General features: G+C 37.6%; 1 protein-coding gene across 3 annotated transcripts in view; it reads right to left on the bottom strand.

Annotated features, from left to right (window-relative positions):
- COL24A1 (collagen type XXIV alpha 1 chain) overlaps positions 1–18,386 on the bottom strand; it is a 127,475-nt gene that overhangs the window by 57,917 nt on the left and 51,172 nt on the right. For all 3 annotated transcript variants that reach the window (XR_004241841.1, XM_032118331.1, XM_032118332.1), the window contains exons 15-22: positions 18,313–18,366; positions 18,177–18,221; positions 17,725–17,778; positions 17,055–17,108; positions 15,363–15,416; positions 8,332–8,385; positions 4,102–4,155; positions 3,334–3,378 (exon numbers count right to left, since the gene is read on the bottom strand). Coding sequence is in view for 2 of the 3 variants with exons in the window: in XM_032118331.1 (XP_031974222.1) it covers positions 3,334–3,378; positions 4,102–4,155; positions 8,332–8,385; positions 15,363–15,416; positions 17,055–17,108; positions 17,725–17,778; positions 18,177–18,221; positions 18,313–18,366 (414 nt within the window). In the remaining variant the exon portion in view is untranslated. The remainder of the gene's footprint in view (positions 1–3,333; positions 3,379–4,101; positions 4,156–8,331; positions 8,386–15,362; positions 15,417–17,054; positions 17,109–17,724; positions 17,779–18,176; positions 18,222–18,312; positions 18,367–18,386) is intronic.

The raw sequence follows: 18,386 nt of genomic DNA, 5'->3' as shown, positions 1-18,386 counted from the left end.
GTCTTCAGCCCACAGGAAGGCACTTCTAGAAAATACTGCACTGGGGGTGTGGGGCAGATTTGAGAACATTTTCCACTATCATCAGGAGAAACTGCTCATCTTATGACATATAATTTCCAGCTTCTGCTTAACACATGTGTCTCAGAAAGGAATCAACTTGCAACAGTTCCTTTTTACTTTCTGCTTTAAAACAATCTCTACTCTTTTAAAGGCTTTTTCTTCTTCAGCAATGAAGATATGAAAAAATAAAATGCACCAATGCTTGCACTGACTGATCTGAGCTACACTGACAGTTACAGTGCTAATATTTGGATAGCTTTTGAGAGAGAGGGTTAAGTGGGAAGAAACTGAATAAACACAGTCACATCTTTAGTATGTCTACTATTGTATTTTCACAGGACAATTAAGCAAATACCAAAAAATCGGGTTTTTTATGTAGGAGGATTAATTTAAGACAATGCAAGTATTTGACTTTGGAATAGAGTGGGTGGAAAGGCTTGGAAAGGAATGAATGAAACATCAAATTATGTGATCAGATTCAGCTAACACTTCTTCCAAAGTTGAAACAGACTGAGGTCTTTGGAACTGAGATATATCCTGAGTGAGCAGGGGAACATCCTTGGTTTTGTCTCCAGTTACTTTAGACACATGGAAATTATTTTTTGAGCTGGGACTGAGCACCTCTGCGTAGGTTCGTATTCACTTCTGGTCTAGTAGAGAATGATCTATTTTGATGGCAGCATTGGTCAGGTGGGTCCTGGGGTTTTTGGTCTCTTGCATGTTTTTTGAAGCATATGTTAGAAACAAGGGTAGGCGAGGGAGGAGGGAGAAAAATGAGGTGAAAGTTTATGGCTGCCAGCTTGGCACATGCCTAAACCTGCACTAGGGATTGGATATTTTGACCTGAAATGGTAAAAGAGATGAGGATTCCAGAAGCACTAGAAACCTTCTCCATTACTGTTTCATAAGAATAATCAAAGGTTTACAATCTATCACCTACAGGGATGCTTCACTTACTTCAGACAAGCCCTACAAAATTAAGGTAACAGTGGCTGAAAAGAGGACAAACCTATTTGACTGCACCCAGAGGTAAGGTCTGCGGGGCAGGAAGCAAGGTTGTAGTGAGAAAAGCACAGGCAAGACTTTCAGATAGAACAGGTAGACATTAAAAAAAGGATCTGTAAACCAGGCAAACAACTGAAGCAGATTGACGAGGAGAATGAAGAATTCCCACTCCTGAAGGCTGCAAAACATAAGTTAAACACATCTGTCAGCTAAAGACAGAGCTGACAGCTGATGGTGTCTTGGGGCCATGCATGGCCAGACCACTCCTTCAGGTCCCTCTCAGAGAGCCCCCTCTGCCCCCATGGCTATTTAATTAGTGCAGTGACAATACGGTTTTGATAGGGTTTACTTTCAGATGTAACATTCACTTTTTAAAACTCCTTTCATGGAAAACAGAAGCAAAAGCTATGTAAATCAAATGAATGTCAAATTGCAACCAAGGAAGGGATAAACTGCATAATTTAAAAAGACAGATGTGTTCACCACCTTATTGACTCAGTCCTGCTACACTATGTGAGATTTTACGTCATGGCTGTGACTCTCTCACTGACAGAATCACCCAGAGTTGTTACATGTGGGAGTGAAGCACCAAGGACAAGCAGAGATGAGAGCAGAGTTCAGAACAGCAGTGCAAACAAGTTGGCCTGGTGCTGTGGAACAGCTGGAGTCAAGAGAAGCCATAGAATCCAAGCAAGAGCCTGTGGGCCCCTGGACAGGGAAGAAAACAGGCAGGGCTGCCCATCAAGCAAAATTCCCTTTTCCCCTATCTCTCATTTCAGGAGGGGATGTTAGCCAGCAAGCTACTAAAAAATGTCTAGAGACAGCAACCCTGGGGCCCACTTCAGATGCACACACTCTTCTCTCAACAACTTGTTGTGAGAGAGAAACCAGAGAGCTGTAAGACATGCCAATGGTGTGCACATTTCCCACTGAGAGAAATAAAAACCTAAATAATTTAGGTCAAATTGACCCAAAATAGATTAAAAATATTTCAGCTTGCTAGGTTACACAAAAAGATTTCCTCTTGGGTCACTTTGACACCAGCTGATGGTGGCCTGTGCACGCCCGGTGACGTGGACGATGTGAAGGTAGGTGTCTCATTGCCCATGAGTCACCCACTGCAGCATCTTCTTTTCCAATTGCCACAGCACAACATGAGAGTTGCTGTCCAGCCACAAAGCCCTGCCCAAGGAGGAGATTGAAAGGACGATGCGGCCAAAATAAAAATTTCCATGAGGCTCTCAGCAGAAGCTCACACAGATTAAACTGAATATTGAACTAAGTTACAGAGTGTTTTGAAATTCTGTTTAACTTCTAGCATGTTTTCCTCAGCTGAAAAGAAAAAGGAGACTTCTGTGGGATGGTTTTGTGTTTGGTGTTTTCCGGTTTTTTTTTGGTGTTTTTTTTGGGTTTTTTTGTTTTGGTATGAGTTTGTTTAACACCTAATCTATGTGGCAAGTAAATATTTTAATATCATTTTTAACAGAAAGCAAATTCCCAGCTTTGACTAGCTAATGAATAGGAAAAATGACATAAGCATATATCCACTCTAAAAGCAGAGAACAGTGGAAAAGAATCTCAAATTCATGCAAGAAATGGGAAGTCATCCAGAATGAAAGCCAAGTCAGTGATTACCACACATAATCAAATCAAGTAAAGGCAGAAGACCAAATTGCATTCAATAAACTTACTGACACTCCTATAATCCTTAGTGCAGGTTAATATCCAATTCAGCTTAGAAATTTTCTAAAAATAAGCTTCAAGTTCACTGAAATATTCTTAGACACTAGTGCATTTTTATAACTAACAAAAAAATTGGATGATAGTTTTAAACTTCTATTTTTTAAAACATGTCAGCATAAACAGCCTTGTGACGTTCCAGCTTTACTGTTTTCAGTATCTATCCCCAGGTTTCTGGTAGATTTCTTAAAGCATACATCCTTTATATTTCTCCCTGTGAGCTGAGTAGGTTCTTCCCCAGTTTAAATATTTTGATATATCAGCTGGTTCAGTCCCTAGGTGGTTCGTGGCAGTTTCATCTGTCTCAGAGGAGCACTATATTTTGTGCACTATGGCAGTGATTTCCTTTCAAACCCTTTGCATGGAAAATCATTTCCCCTCCCAGCTCTGCTTTGAGCATGTTCTGAGGAAAAACACACATTCATTCAGGAGATGCCATTTTATCATGGTCACTTCTCACACTAAACTTACATTTCAAAGCAGTACTACTGAAAAACAGCCTACTCTAACAAAATTACTTATACTTACTCTTGGGCCGACTGTTCCAATAGGTCCAGCTGGTCCCACTTCTCCCTAAAAGAAATCAGGACTTCAATGATCTTGATGCCAAGTCTAGTTTTAAAAAAGAATATTTGCAGATAACTGTTTGTATTTATTTTATCATCCTAAATTTCATACACATTTGTCTGAGTCCAAGTCTGATAGAAACACCTGGAAACAGACCATTTTGCCACTCTTAGCTTTTACTCACTCAATATCTGTCACTGAAGCCCATCATCTAGCTACTTAGAAGTCTAGAGGTCTACCTTCAGAATCACCAACTAAATTATTTTTAATGTTAATTATTTTTAGCCTACAAGACATGAGATTTTATTTTTATGATGATGAATTAAGAATACTTGATGAATCTGTAAGATGAAGAACTGCCCTTCTCCCCTTTCAGTTAATAGGGCCCTAAGTGTTTACTTAAGATTATCTAGGTCACTGTAGTTAAATGGATATATGCTTTCTATCTCCATAGTGCTAACCCCCTTCCCTCCCATCTTCCCAGTTTACTAAAATAACCACATCCAGCTCTGGACATATTATCTGAGATTCCACTGAAATTAAAATAAACCACACATGGCACAACCCCATGAGGCTGCTAAAAACTTTTTGAAACACTTGCCAAAATGCAAAAAAAACCTTTAAAATTTTGCACACCACCATACACACCTAACCATTGTTGTCTAACCGTCTTAACCCCTCACAACTTTGAAACGTAATCCCTTAATTGGATAATTTTTTTCATCTTACCTCAACTCCTTTGGGGCCTTGTAGCCCTGGAGGCCCTCGGTCCCCCAGAGCTCCCTAAACATCCAAACAAACACAGTGAGAACTTACAACTGGCAATCATGTTGGTCTAGATTTTTCCTCTTACAAACCTGGACTAAAATCCAAAACTGAGGTAGCAGACTTAATTTCGTATCCCTGTTCACAGTATTTCCTTTAGTAAGGCAGGCAAAGATGCAGAAAACCAAGCATAGTACAAACTTCTGCACAGATTTAGCTGAAATATTATTCTTTTGATGTTGTGAGAAGAAAATAGGAATATATTTGAACACAATAGAACAATTCCTCTCTTTTTAAAGAGATAAAGCACACTACCATATTAAGGTTAAAGCATCATCAATGCACAGACCTTTTATTAAGGTAGTCTTTAGAATAACATGTGTTGACAACATTGCAATGGAAAGAAACCACAAAGTGCGTTTAAACCACCAAAACTACTTGTGATTTTCAGCCCTTACTTTTCTATTAGGATTATAATGAGCTTCTCAGAGATAAAGCACCTTAACCTCTGCCAACTCAGAGTTTTCATGACTGCTCACACCAATATTTCCAAAACTTTGTAAAAAAGACTTTGCAGCTAGCAGTGTGTCAAAAACCTTGGGCACCCTAATTACAATGGGATAATTGGGAAAAGCACTTGACCTGGCATAGAACAAAAAAAATGTGTAAACATATTATTGTTCTGGGAAACCTAAGCTTAACCATATCAGATAAAGCAACAAGAACAAAGAAACTGCCCTTTAGGAGAGATATGATTATCCTCCGAAGAAAGCAACGGTGGGAAAGTGTAAGCCTTATTAACTGTGTACTAATGAAGCTGAAGTCTAGACATTGGTCAAGGCACTGGTCCAACAACATTTTACTCAGCAGGCAAAGTAAAATGGAAGAGAAAAATGGAACAGGCCATCTCAAAGTAGTGAGTTTCATCAACGAGGCCATCAGTCTGGGAAGGACTGGGGTGGAGTGTTGCCTGACATCCACCACAGAAGTGACAGGAGGGCTTTCAGCAGCACTACATAAGTAATATTTTTATATGGTTAGTAATGAAATTGTCTTGGCATAACAGCAAAGCCCGTTAGGGGATAGGGCTTTCATTGCAGTGTAATGGCATTGTGGAAATAGCAGCAGCACTGCTACTGTACACATCCTTCCACTGCACTTAACTGGATCCAGAAACAAACTCCAGACTGTAAACTGAATATAAATGAAATTTCCATCTCCTCCTTGGGGTTTCAGGCAACAAACAGAAAATGAAGGTAGTCATTACACATGTGCCAAAGCATCTGGAAAAAAATGGGAGTCAGCAAAGGGGGTATCCTGTATTTCACATCCATAACTTCACAGCCGACCATCCCTTCCAGAAGAGGTGAAACTCCTAATAATCACTTTGTTAAAAGGTGTTATACAAACAAACGTAAGTTAACGGGGAAAGGAAGCTCTTAGCTACTTCCATGGTACAATACACACTGCTGGAAAAACTACAGTGGTAGTCAGCATATTCTGATCATCTTTTCCTTTCAGTTTTCTTGGTTAGAGAGCATAAATACTTGCAAAGAACAACACAAGAAACAAACAAAGTTATTTCAGAACTCTAAAAAACATTCTCATTCCCTTTTTCTTAAAAATGTGTGTTACATTGTTTTTTTTAGTAAGTGGTGGATCAAGATCAAACACCTTCTAAAATATTGTTTCCAAGCTGAGTAATGTCCTGTAGACCAAATTACATAATAAATCATTTGAACATTGATTTAGAGAGGTCAGATTTGCTGATTATTGCACTAATTTGGGGAACATTCACAATCCAGGACTTCTACTGGCATTTAGAGACAGCTGATGACATTCAATAGAGCTTAAACTTCCAAGAGGTTGAGTTTATCTCACACCAACTGTTAAAAAATAAAGCTTACCCTGCTTTCTTGGCTTTTAAAATAGATATTGCTTCTGAGGAAGCATAAACAAAAACATGAGGAAAATAGCAGCATAGTGAGAACAGTTTTCTAAAAATAAAATCTGGAGGAAATTTTTTAGAGCTGCAGTCAACTCAAGGCAGCTGGGAATCCCAAAAGCCAAACGTTTCCAAAGTTACACAGACCTTCTCCCTCAGCACTGGGAGCAGTGTAAGAGTTTTTCCAGTTTGGTAATCCTTCTTTTCAAATGTAAGCCACCAGTTCTCCCTGACTAGGGCAGGCTGTCTAAGCTTTTTGTCTCTAATACCAAATGTGCTGGAGAGCATGAATCTGGTTCAGCTATTCAGTAATTTCTCTATCAAAGGAACATGGAGTCTCAAACTTTGTAGTCCACCTCCTAGCTCCTTTTTTTTTTCTGGAATCTGTGAAAAGGCAACAAATCAGTAACATATGTATTAAACATCAACAGAATTCTCGCAAAAGCTCGTCAGATATAATGTGCAACAACACAATCTCACTGAGGAAACTGAGCAGCAAGGATTAGATCTGTTGCATCATTCATGTGTAATCCTGGTTGATTAAATCTGAACTGCAGTCCAAGAATTGTTGTATTTCTCTTCCAATATTTTCCCTAGACCCAGTCTTTCATCAACACAGGGTTTTTTAGTAAACACCCTCGTAACACAAGAGCAACTGCCACTGCAATGGTCAGGCAAACTCGTTCATATAAAGCTGCTAACGTTATACGTACATGCATACAAACAAGTTAGCAAAGCAAAAAATCAGAATTGAAGGTGGACACCTGTCTCTAGAAACACATTTTAACTTCTCCTCAATTTGCCCCATCAGATAAGTAGTTCTCAGCCTTCCTAGTAGATTCATGTCTATTTTGGTAAAAGGCTCTTGATACGGTTGAAAGAGAAGAGATACAGAAAATATTAGCTATGGCTTCAGCAGCTGGGTTATTTGAGAGGTTCTTAAGAATGATCACCTTTGGCATGGAGGTATTGTTACAATCTTCTGGGTACCAATTAGATTTTATCTTTAAACTATTTACTGCTCCCCATCCTATGTTTTCTTGAGTAGTTTGTTACAGAATTTCACAACTCTGTTGATAGAAAATGTTGTAACTTCCATGCCTGTTTACTCATAGACAACCTGTATGTTTTGTTCTTGGACAAATGATATTGCTGGTCTTGCACAGTTGAGTCCTGGAATAAAAATGCCCAGAACTGTACTAAGGAGATAAAGCCTTCTCATGCTTTGTGCAGTGGCATTAATGAGACATCTTGCTTCATGTGTTCTACAGTTTCACGTAATTTTTAACTGGATTACTGTGCTCCTATTTCAGAGAGATCCGGCAACGTCTTTGGTCTAAGTTTATAGTAGGATTTATTGTTTTAGTCCTTGTATGAATCAATCTGAAATAACTGAAGTGGAATGAATTAGCAAAAAGTGCAGTCTTTTAGATAATCTAAAGATGCTCAACTTTGTTTCATATACGAATTTCATTCTGCCATACTTGTGCCTATTTACCACAGAAAATACAATGTAAGAATAGTCCCAAGGCTGATGATTGAGGAACTTCATTGGTACCTGCCTTTCAACAAGTAGTCAATCTTTATATATTATTCAATCATCTTCCTCTGGGTTAATTTCTGAGTCACCTGCACTTTTTGTGTTAGTCTCCACCACTTCCAATTTTAAAAAAATTTCCTACATCTGCTTTTGTTCAAAGCTGCATTGAAAACTATCCACGTGAATTATTGCCTAAGCTGGGTCTAAAATTTTATAGCCTACTAAAGAGAAGAAGCTAAACTATTCTGGCACAGTTTTGTAGATAAATTTTATGCTTTATTGTTATAGATATTATTTTATCCATAATTTAATCTGGCACATGAATTTTACACTTTTTCCATATCTTCAACTACTATTTCTTTTAAAAGTTGTTAAAAGGTGGAACCTGAGTAATACAAAGATCTGCATACATTTGGTATGCATTTTATTTCAATACAGGTGAAACATTTGCTCCTTTCTAGCTACATAGCATTTTCTCACACTTATTTTGCCGTTACAGGCTTCCACCTAACATGGTAATTACTCTCAGAACTGCGTGGACAGCATTAAACATTCAAATAACTTCCTCATATAACTACCTGAGGCAAAGTACCTGCATTGTGTCAATAAGCTTATCTTCTCATAATGCCAGTGTCCATCTCTCAGAGCCTTTTCCTTGGAGATTTACACTATTTACTGTTATTTTTAATAGGTTTTCATATAATCTTACCTTAGGACCTTCAGGGCCATTTAATCCAGGTACACCAATATCTCCTGGAAAACCCTAAAGAAATCATACAGACAAATGATTTGCAGAGTAGGAATGTTTTCAATGTACTTGTTTTGATTTTGTTCATTCATTTAATAAACCTGAGTCACAGAAACAAGAACTAAATTTGTTCTACCATCCCAAAAAATGTCAAAATCCATTATGTTTCCTTGAAAGGACTTGGATAAGTGACAGATTTTAGGCAGCTTTCGTTAAACTCAATTTAGCAGATGTCAGCATGGATTTAATTTCTCTTAGGATAAGACATTTTATCCGCTAAGCAATGCTTGAAATTAAACCATTGGACTGTTTTGGAGACACAAAAAACCACCACAAATCAGCCAGCACCAGGTCCTGCACTTATGAATTCAACTATCTTTTTAGTAAAGTTTAGAGAGCAGCTGAAGCCTTTAATCCTCGGCCACACTTTAAGGACAAGATCACTGCAAGATTAAGAAGCCTTTTGCCTCCAAATCAGCAGGTGATAATCTAGGTCTATCTGGCAGTAACTGAAGGTCACCAGTATGTAGCATTATTCAGAACAGGCCTTTGTGAAATAGTTTGTAGTATAGGTCAAGCTGTTAGTAAAGAAAAAGTAAATATTCACAGAAAAGCAATCAACTAAAATTATCACTGTGATCCACCTGGCCAGTAGGCATTGAGTTGGGACACCATGAGGATGCCTCTGTGCCAGAAGAATTCAGGTACAGCTAGATTGCTTTATAAGAAATGGATACATTTTAAGGAAAAAAAAATTATGCAGGTAACCCTTATGCAATACAGTAGTGAGTTAAATTTCATAAAAAACCAGAGAGGATACCTGATCTTTACATTTGTAGGATAAAATAAAGCAATGGTAATTGAACTTTTAGTTAGCACATGGCTCATTCAGTCCCCTGCCAAGATTGCATTTAATTTTGCTTTTTTAATAAACTTTTACATTTCATTAAATTTTGACCATCTGAAAACAGCAAGATTGCCACTCCCTCTGAGCAAAATATTTATTATTACATCTAAACACATCTGTGGTCTAACACTAGGAAAAACAAGTTTTCTTCTTCATTAAGAGAAAATCATTACAGATTAAAATGTATAAGTATCACTCTTTGCATGCATACTTTTTCCAATAATGGAAACAAAAGCACATACATATTCAGAACAATTATTAAAAAATCAGGGTTAGGATTTGGATGCTAATGAGTCTAAAAGAAAACCACTAAAGAGTAAAAATGGTCTGAGTTTTCAGAAGATATGGAACAACTCTAACCCTAAATATTTCACAATACACCACGGTGGTTTCCCTTTTTTTGACCATAAAGCAGCAATTACAAGTAGAGCTGTGCAACAATTCCAACATGCCTCTAGGTGGCACAGAGAATATTATGTACATGTGACCAAGGCCCTTAGACTCACACCTAAAATGCTCACTTGCATCATCCTCGATTTCTATACAGTCCAAAAGAGGAGGGTTTTTTTTAAACCCTGACCACCATTATCTACTGAAATAACACTAAAGAGTTAGGCCAATTCCTTGGAATTTTTTAGCTTGTCCTTTCTTAGTTTTAAATTTGCTTATTTATACACCTTAAATAGTTACCATGGGGTGAGTTGTTTCATACATCTGTAAATCTTTAAGTTTCTAATGTGTGAACAAGTGCTGAATACTGACACAGACACAATTTCGTCTTGGTAATAAACATTCCAGAAAACAATCTGTCTAGAAAAATGTTAATTTAGAAAGATTCTAATGCTTTTATAAAGGCATAGATCTACTTAATGCATTTATTTAAATTCTTCTAGAGGGAATTCAGTTAGGACAATGTAGATGTGGACAAGTACTATTGCAGATAGAACAAACATGGTATTCTGAAATCTTTGCATGTCAGGCAAAGTTTTAGAATACAGGAGGGTTACTTGCCTGAGAACATCAACGCTAAACAGTGAATTTAAAAATTTTAAATCCTCATAATTTTTATCTTTTCTTTGAAGCTGGATTAAAACTTTTCTTCTTGAGTACAACCATGGAGAAAATGCAGATGCTATGGCAGTATTAGAACATTGTTTCTAAACTGTTCTCACATTAATAATCCATGAAATAAGTGTAATAATCCAGCACACAAACAGCCACTTAAGACAGTTCCAGAAAAAGAATGAACCAGGAAAGAGATCTTGAAACACCTCAGCAATGGTGCTTGCCTTTCAGATTCCTCGTAGTGAAGTGGGATACATCTCTAGCGATACCTAAATTTCCATGAGTTATTCAGCAGCCAGCTCCCTGGGAAGTTACTCCAGATTAAAAATTCATTATTCTTCCATAAGTGAAAGGCCATGAGATTAATGTATAGTTTCCAGCTGCAATGTAGATTTCAGCAGAGACTGTTCAAAACAAAACATCCCTCGATATTATGACTTCTTCTACGGAAACACAGTGTCTTAACTTCCATCAGCCAGAAGCCTGGCAGCTGCTAGTATACAAATTATTTTCAAAATCTTGCTACAGATGTGGTCTTTTGCCAGCAAAGCACTTTAGAATCCACTTCATTTAATCAAAAGAGACGTGGCATCAGAAAAACCTGAAGTGTAAACTATCTTAACACAAATGTGCTTTAACCTTGCTGTGGAAGTGTTGCTTTTTGTACTGAACATTTAAATACAAAATTAATATATTTATTGCTCTCATTTATCTACGTAATGTTTAATTACAACAAAATGCAGAGATGACCAAGTTGTTACTATTTTAGGGCATGTCTCAGTGCCCCAGAGATGAGCAATCTGCCAAAGCTTTTGCTTTTCTTTTGTTTGTTTTTCTGTGTGGCTGCTAATATGGAAGCAGAATATCAGAAATATTTGGAAATTACACTCCATTTTTGTGGGGAATTCTCTCATATTTGCAGAATCCAACTTCAAACTGTTTTCACACAACATTTGCCAGCATTGCTGTTCAGCCATCTTCACACCCTCGGCTGCCCTCAAGGGGATCAGGACACAAGCACTGGAGGAAGGGCACCACAGAGGGAAAATGTCTCCAGGGCCTGCAGTAGTCCCATCATTCACCAGATTTCCCTGCTCCAATAAGAATTAATTCAACCACATGTTGCAATTCATTTGAATGAGAATTTAGAATAAATTTTCAGAAGTAAGACTGACTGGGTGTAGCTACTGAACTTCAACAAGATACCTTATTAGAGATTCATTATTAATTATTATAATCAAATCACAAAATGACGTTTTCTGCAAAAAACTACAGTCTCTTTAAACTGAGAAAATGAGCTGTAATTTTATATTCTCCATTAAGTGTTTACTATTGTTCTGAAAGGATGTGTTATGCAGACATTGAAATTTGGGAAAGGACCACAAAGATTCTGTGCAAAGGCAAGTAGAAAGTATAAACAATTTTACAACAAGAGCAGCTCTTCAGATATATGCCAGAACATGCAATTAATTCAGCCTTTAAATTGTCTATTTCTGTATTTCCTACAAATCTTTTGCATGCAAGTTATTTGATGCAATATTGAAACAGAGGCCATGTTATCACTGCACACATGGCATTGGTTGCAAAAACTCAAATAATCATGTGATAGTGCATGTGAAACACACACTAAAAAAAAAGTTTTTGTTAAATGAAGATCTCAAAGCAGCCAGTGATTCACTTACAAAATGTGTGCCTTTTTGACTCTTTACTGTTATTTGAATGTATCCTTTTCCTTTGTAAGTCTACCTTGAGCATGAAACACACCAGCTGAATCCCATGCAAGTACCTTCCTGAAGGAGTAAGCTAACGACTTTGGATCAAAACACTGCACAGATGAAAAAAGTTCTATGGAAGATAGTGACTAATGCTCTCTGCTTCAGATGAAACCTATTTATAACACAGAGAGAACATCTGAAGGCACATCTGAAGGGAACTATCACCTTCATTTTGGAGGGATAATTAAATGTGATTCCTAGAGCAAAATTTAACTATAAAATATTCTGAATACATGTGGAAGCCTGTTAAAGGCTTGTCTAATTTCATTCGCATTAACAATAAGCACTGCATACTTCACTGTACACAGTAAACAGAGACATTGTGGGTTAAAACAGTCAGATCAGCACTTTGCAGTTGTCATACCAATAAAACAAAGCTCTAAAGAAATTTCATATTTTGGCAGTTCATTTTCAGATGCATGACAAAGCAGCAAAATGTGTCAACTGATGAAGAATACACTCCATAAAGTGCTCACTGAATATATCCAGTGGTTTGTGAGCAGCTGGCACTCAGGCACGCGACAGACCCTGGCTCTGCAGAAACACACCCAGAAGAGAATTTGGCTCGACACTGCAGGACTCCTGCACTGAAAGAACCACTTGGCAGCCAACCCTTGTCTGGCCACCCAGAGAGTGAGAGCGAGACCTCTGTCTGTCCCTCCCTCTGCTCACCCCTGCCATCAGCACTGCAGGTCTCAAATGGACCCTGGCTATGGGTGGGTGGCTTATTTCAACTCTGATCCGCTGTACCTTGACTGCACAGCTGCAGAGGAAAGATTTAGGAAGCAATTCACTGGTGATCTGCATGTAAAACCACAAAACCCAGTGAGGATGATTGAAGTCTGCCTGCCCTGCTCCCACCACTGCGTGCAGAGATAGTTATAGACTTCAGCTGCTGTAGTGCCAGAGTCACAGCAGCTTACATGGGAAGAAAATCAGGGATAGAACTGCTTATTCTTTACACTGGAAATGAAATACTCAAAGGTGTAGCTGGAAAGACCAAAGGATCCCCAATTTCTTATATCACATGTACCCAAAACAAACTTGAACGTGGGGAGAGGGCACATTTATAAATCCCACTGTCTTAAGTGTTGGACAGAAGGAGAGAGAAATAGCTGGAAGTGGTCTCTGAGAGTTTCTGCCACTGGGCAGACAGAGTCTTGCTCCTCGTGCTCCTGCAAAGTCCAACAAATCTCAAGATAGGTTTGGTTTTGGTTTTTTTTTAGAATAAAATCTTTCATAGAAGGCATATGGTATGGATTGTCATGTCTATACCAATTCAAAGTACTCTCATTGTAAGATATTAATTCATCACATTCTTCTATTTCCAGAAACATCAAGGGAACATGTAGTACAGGATACAATGTGTTTTCGACATGGGGTCACAGGAAGTCTAACCATTGAGATAGTGAAACAGGAACAAGGAAAGCAGCCCTGTCTGACCTGTTAGCTGTCTGGTTTTGGAAGACGAGACATGATCAGATACATGACAGTAGACTTTTCTTCTGGAAAAATCTACATTATTTGCTCATACTTCATACATTCAGTTGTGCCTAAATAATTCCTGGCAACAACAACTAGCTTATTTTTATAAGACAATGTAACAGGATGGCAAGATACACTCTTCAGTTCTAAGCTGCTTATTTTAAATTCCTTTCATTACAGAACTTCTGGTATCTTCAATTTGTCCAAAGTCCCAGTATGCTGCTATCCTGTTTCTATTTTGCCATATGTTGACCATATTTATATGAAGTAAAGGTTGGAAAAACCTTTTACTTTATTTGGACCTGTCTTGCATGACTGAAGTTAAGAGAAACATTGCTTTGTAGGTTTAAAACTACTAATTTTGCAGACAATTACTCAAAAAAAGTATCTGGACACTCAAGTTTTAATTATCTAGCATCACACACTTTATTTGCCTTCTAATGATGAAGTAATTCTGCACTCCTGAGCAAGAGGAAATGCTGGGCTTTCAGACAGGAAGATTCCCATCCATATCTGCCCTGAGGGTAACTAGCCCAGAACAATGATCTTTTCCCCAGACACAAAGGAGTAACATGTCTGCGCTGGAATAAGGAACTATGAAGGACTATCAGCATAAGCACCAGGGGCAGCAGGACACAGGCTTCAAGACCAGCAACTTGGGATTAACCTGCCACAGGTCTCCTTTGTTGGAAGCTCTGCAAAGAGATGATGCAAGGGCCTCTTTCATTAATAGTGAAGAGGCTTGAAAAATCTAAAATCCTGAGCCACAGAGGGTGGCAGCACAGGCCTTGTGTCTTCTGCACGCCCTTTGACGAAAACAGAGAGACTTATTCTGACAAGACCACCTTGTGTTGCTACAATGCACTTTCCAGTGAGTTTTCTCTCAGCAAGCGTTTTTGCCTAATAAGGAGGGTAGGAACATAGAGCCTTGGTTTGAGGAGATATGCTCAAACACATATAAAGGTAGAAGAAACATCATTGCTAATAAATGTCTTCCATTCATACATTTTAAAAAAAAAAGGAAAACCCCAAAATAAACAAAGAAACCCCACCACAAACCAAACAAAACCCAAAATATATTCATTGCAGGAGACTGATTAGAAAGAACAATCCACAATTTCTGCTTTCATCTCTCCAGCAAATACATGTCTCTGTGTATAAATACGTCTTTCTGGTACAGACCACAGCATTTTTCCTCAAAGTCCATGGTATAAATGCAAAAAAGGCACCAGAATGTGACAATTTGGAGATGGACAGTTTCTTTGCAGACTTCCATTGCACTACAGAGTTCTTAGGAAGCTTCACTTCTAGATTCAACTGCCTGGCAATGCTTCCCAAGTAACAGGTGTTTATTCTTTGTGTTTCTTGAAAGAGATGAATATGCAAGCAGGCCTGGAATATATCATTTGTAAACATGCCATAGTATTTACAAATGGAAATGTGCCTGAGAAATCATGTGAGTCTCATTGCAGGTGTAACCCATAACAACAGGATTCAAGAGACAGCAAATCCTAATCACATAAGCAAATGAACTACTTTGTATTCAAAGATCCTGTACATTAATGTTTTGCAGAAAAAAAAATTATGAGCTGGAATCTTTTGTACTTTATGGAGGAGAATGAATTCATCAAATATGACTGAATAAAAAGATCTTCCTAATTCAACTAAGAAAACAGTCTTTTATGAAACAAACCCATTTACCTCTTATTTTCATGATTTAGAACTGACATTCAATTTATCGCTATCAAGCAATTTCTTACCTCAGGTCCTTGAGGACCCAGTGGTCCACGGGGTCCAGGTTCTCCCATTTTCCCCTTGAAAAAATCCAGTTAAGATTTCTGATGATAATTTATTTTTCACAACAGATCGTTACTAAGATTTTAAAAACATTTATTAACAAAAAGGCCAACAGAAATGTTGAGATTATTTTGACATTAAATAGGAAATTTTATAGCTGCCTCTCTTTGGATACTCTTAAAACCAGTTCTTCACATCACTTTGAAGTCACAACAAAAATAATTCAAACTAGTTTAAGACAAAACTGGGAGTTTTGGGAGGAACCATATAAAAACCCCCTTGAAATATATAGCTGTTTTTACAATAAAAACTATGTATTATTTAAATGTCCAGAAAGTAACTGTTACAGATATTGGCTTACACAGTTACTTATATATTTTAAGTATCCAATCATAGCCAACGAAATGGCAGTTTTTTGCTTAATAACAGTAAAATTAGGTCCCATCCACATGTTATATTGACGCCATTAAATACAAATTTCGACCAATAAAAAAAATGGGCCAAAATATTTCTCTAAGTTATATCTGTTCTTCCACATTTTCACAAGCCTTCTCCCACCATAACAAGATGTTACTTGAGCAAAATTAAGGTCTGACCTGGAAAGCATTTCTCTAATTTTTAACATGAATGATTTAATTGTAAATTTATTCTACAAAGTTCAATTTCTATTACTTGCAGGACTGAGGTCTCATAGTTTAATTTAACGTAAGTCACAAGGTTGGTCACATTCAGCTTTGTGCTTAAAACCCACAGCTCTTTCAGGAATAGGCTGACTCACATGCTTATCTTTAAATGAAAATTCTTACATCTTTAAAAGCAAAAAAGATGAGTTTTCCCATCTAAGCTTAAGCAAATTTCTGTAAGTTTACCGCAGGATTAGTGTTTACATTATAAATCTTATGGGGCAAGGAAAGTGGTTTTTAATGAATTTAAGGGTCTATGACATTCATGAGGTCTGAAGTAGGTTTACCAGATATTGGCTTAATTGCACATAAGAAAATTGACACTGGCATGAGTATTGGTAACTTTTAATTACGTACTGAAAAGAGATGGATATTAGTGCTAAGAGCAGGCCAGGAAAAGCCAGGTAACCCTGTACAGTATGCCTTTTCTGCATCAACATTTACAAACCCAGCTGAAGTGGCAGCACTGCACAGATGCCTTTAAAGTTGCAAAAAATCAGTAAATACAGGAATTAATGACTATTCCCATCCCTGTGAGAAATGACTGGCTGTAATTAATGATATCTCACACACTCCCTCCAAATCCAGCTCGTCCAAATAGTCATCTTGAAGTTCCCAAAGCTCTCAGTGGATTTGTTTCAAGTATTACCATCATGTCCATTTCCCCACACAGTGATTGTCACCGAGTATCTAATATCCTAAGAACTCTATTAAAATTTGATACATATACTCATATTTGGAATAAGTCTCACATCTTAGGATCTGACTCACTCATTAACACCAGTCACTAGAAATAAAAGCAGTTTAGACCTTATTCTTTGTGCACTTTAAATTAGGTCACTTCTAGGGGATTACATGCACTGTGAACATAACAACCACACAAAAGTGTCAAATATCAACAGTAGTATAAAATATCAAGTATCAACAACATACAGCGATATATCAAGAGCAAAATTCAATGCGTAAACTTACTGGAGGTCCTGGTTTTCCTCTGATCCCTGGGGGTCCTGGTAAACCAGGAGCACCCTGAAAAAAGAAAGCTATTAAATACACATGAAAATGAATTGTTTTGTTACATTGGAAGCAATAAATTGCTATATTTTGACACCTGAAACAGGCTTCAAAAGAATTCTGCAGGATGAAAATTATCTTCTAACATTCCATTTTCATCAAAAGAGTTCTCACAGGATGTGCTATTTCAGTGACTTCTGATGTACTAGCCAAACAGGAAAGAAGATCCTTATTTATCTCAGTCTGATGATGTGAAGGAACATGCCAGACCATGTGCTGCTGCTAACCACAGTAGGTCCAGGTGAGTTGCAGATGAACCTCGAGGGTCAAGGGAAAACTACTTTTTACAACAGTTTCTTAGCAAGATTCAGATCATACCATAATCCTTGTTTGATGCATCTCTATACACACAGATGCCAGAATTCTGCCTGTGCCCTTTACTTGTCTTTGTTCACATTTTCCATAATTAGCACAGAATTGCTTAAAAATATGTTAATTCAGTAATATCCAGAAAGTTTTACTACTGCATTCTACTTTTATGCAACTGACCTGCTGCATTTTAAGAGACTCTCAAGCCTGAAGAAGTTGCTGAAATTGGATAATTTTGTAAAACAATGCAATTATAACTTACCTTGTCTCCTGGGTATCCCTGATCTCCTGGCTCTCCCGCAAGGCCATGTTCACCCTAAACAACATATAATATTATACAGACATATGTATGTGGCTTAAAATGGGTAGAAACAGGGAATGAGAAAGATTAATTCAATATTGACTATTTAAAATGAACGTAGATCTTTGACAATGTTAGGTATTGCACTGAAATACCTCTTCCAGGAAACTCTACAGACAAAGATCTGGGTATTGTTATGTTCAATAGTTAGTGTTCTGTTCAGAAAAATGTTTCTAGAGAAAAGTTGTCTAAAGTACCAGATCATGAGACAGACATAATTTTGAAAAGTTAAAGTCAGAAGAGAAAGAAATAAAAAGGAAAAAGGGAAGGCTTTGCCAAGCACATTATGCTCAAGATTTAATGGAGTCTGAAAGAACTATATATCTCCAAGATAATGAAAATATTTAAATCACCTTATCACCTTTCATTCCAGGCTGTCCCACACTCCCTAGAAAACCCTGTTAAATTAAAGAAAACATAAATCCAGTGTTTGACTATAATTTGGAAAGCAGCATAGGCATGGGGCTGCGGGATCATTTTATACCATACCGTGGGCCCTGGAATTCCTGATGGTCCACTTGGTCCTGCTGGCCCAATGTCTCCCTATCAAACAGCAAGAAAGG

Source organism: Corvus moneduloides, chromosome 9 (assembly GCF_009650955.1).
Source record: "Corvus moneduloides isolate bCorMon1 chromosome 9, bCorMon1.pri, whole genome shotgun sequence".
In the NCBI taxonomy this organism is placed as follows: domain Eukaryota; kingdom Metazoa; phylum Chordata; class Aves; order Passeriformes; family Corvidae; genus Corvus; species Corvus moneduloides.
This window is presented reverse-complemented; position numbering and strand designations above follow the sequence as displayed.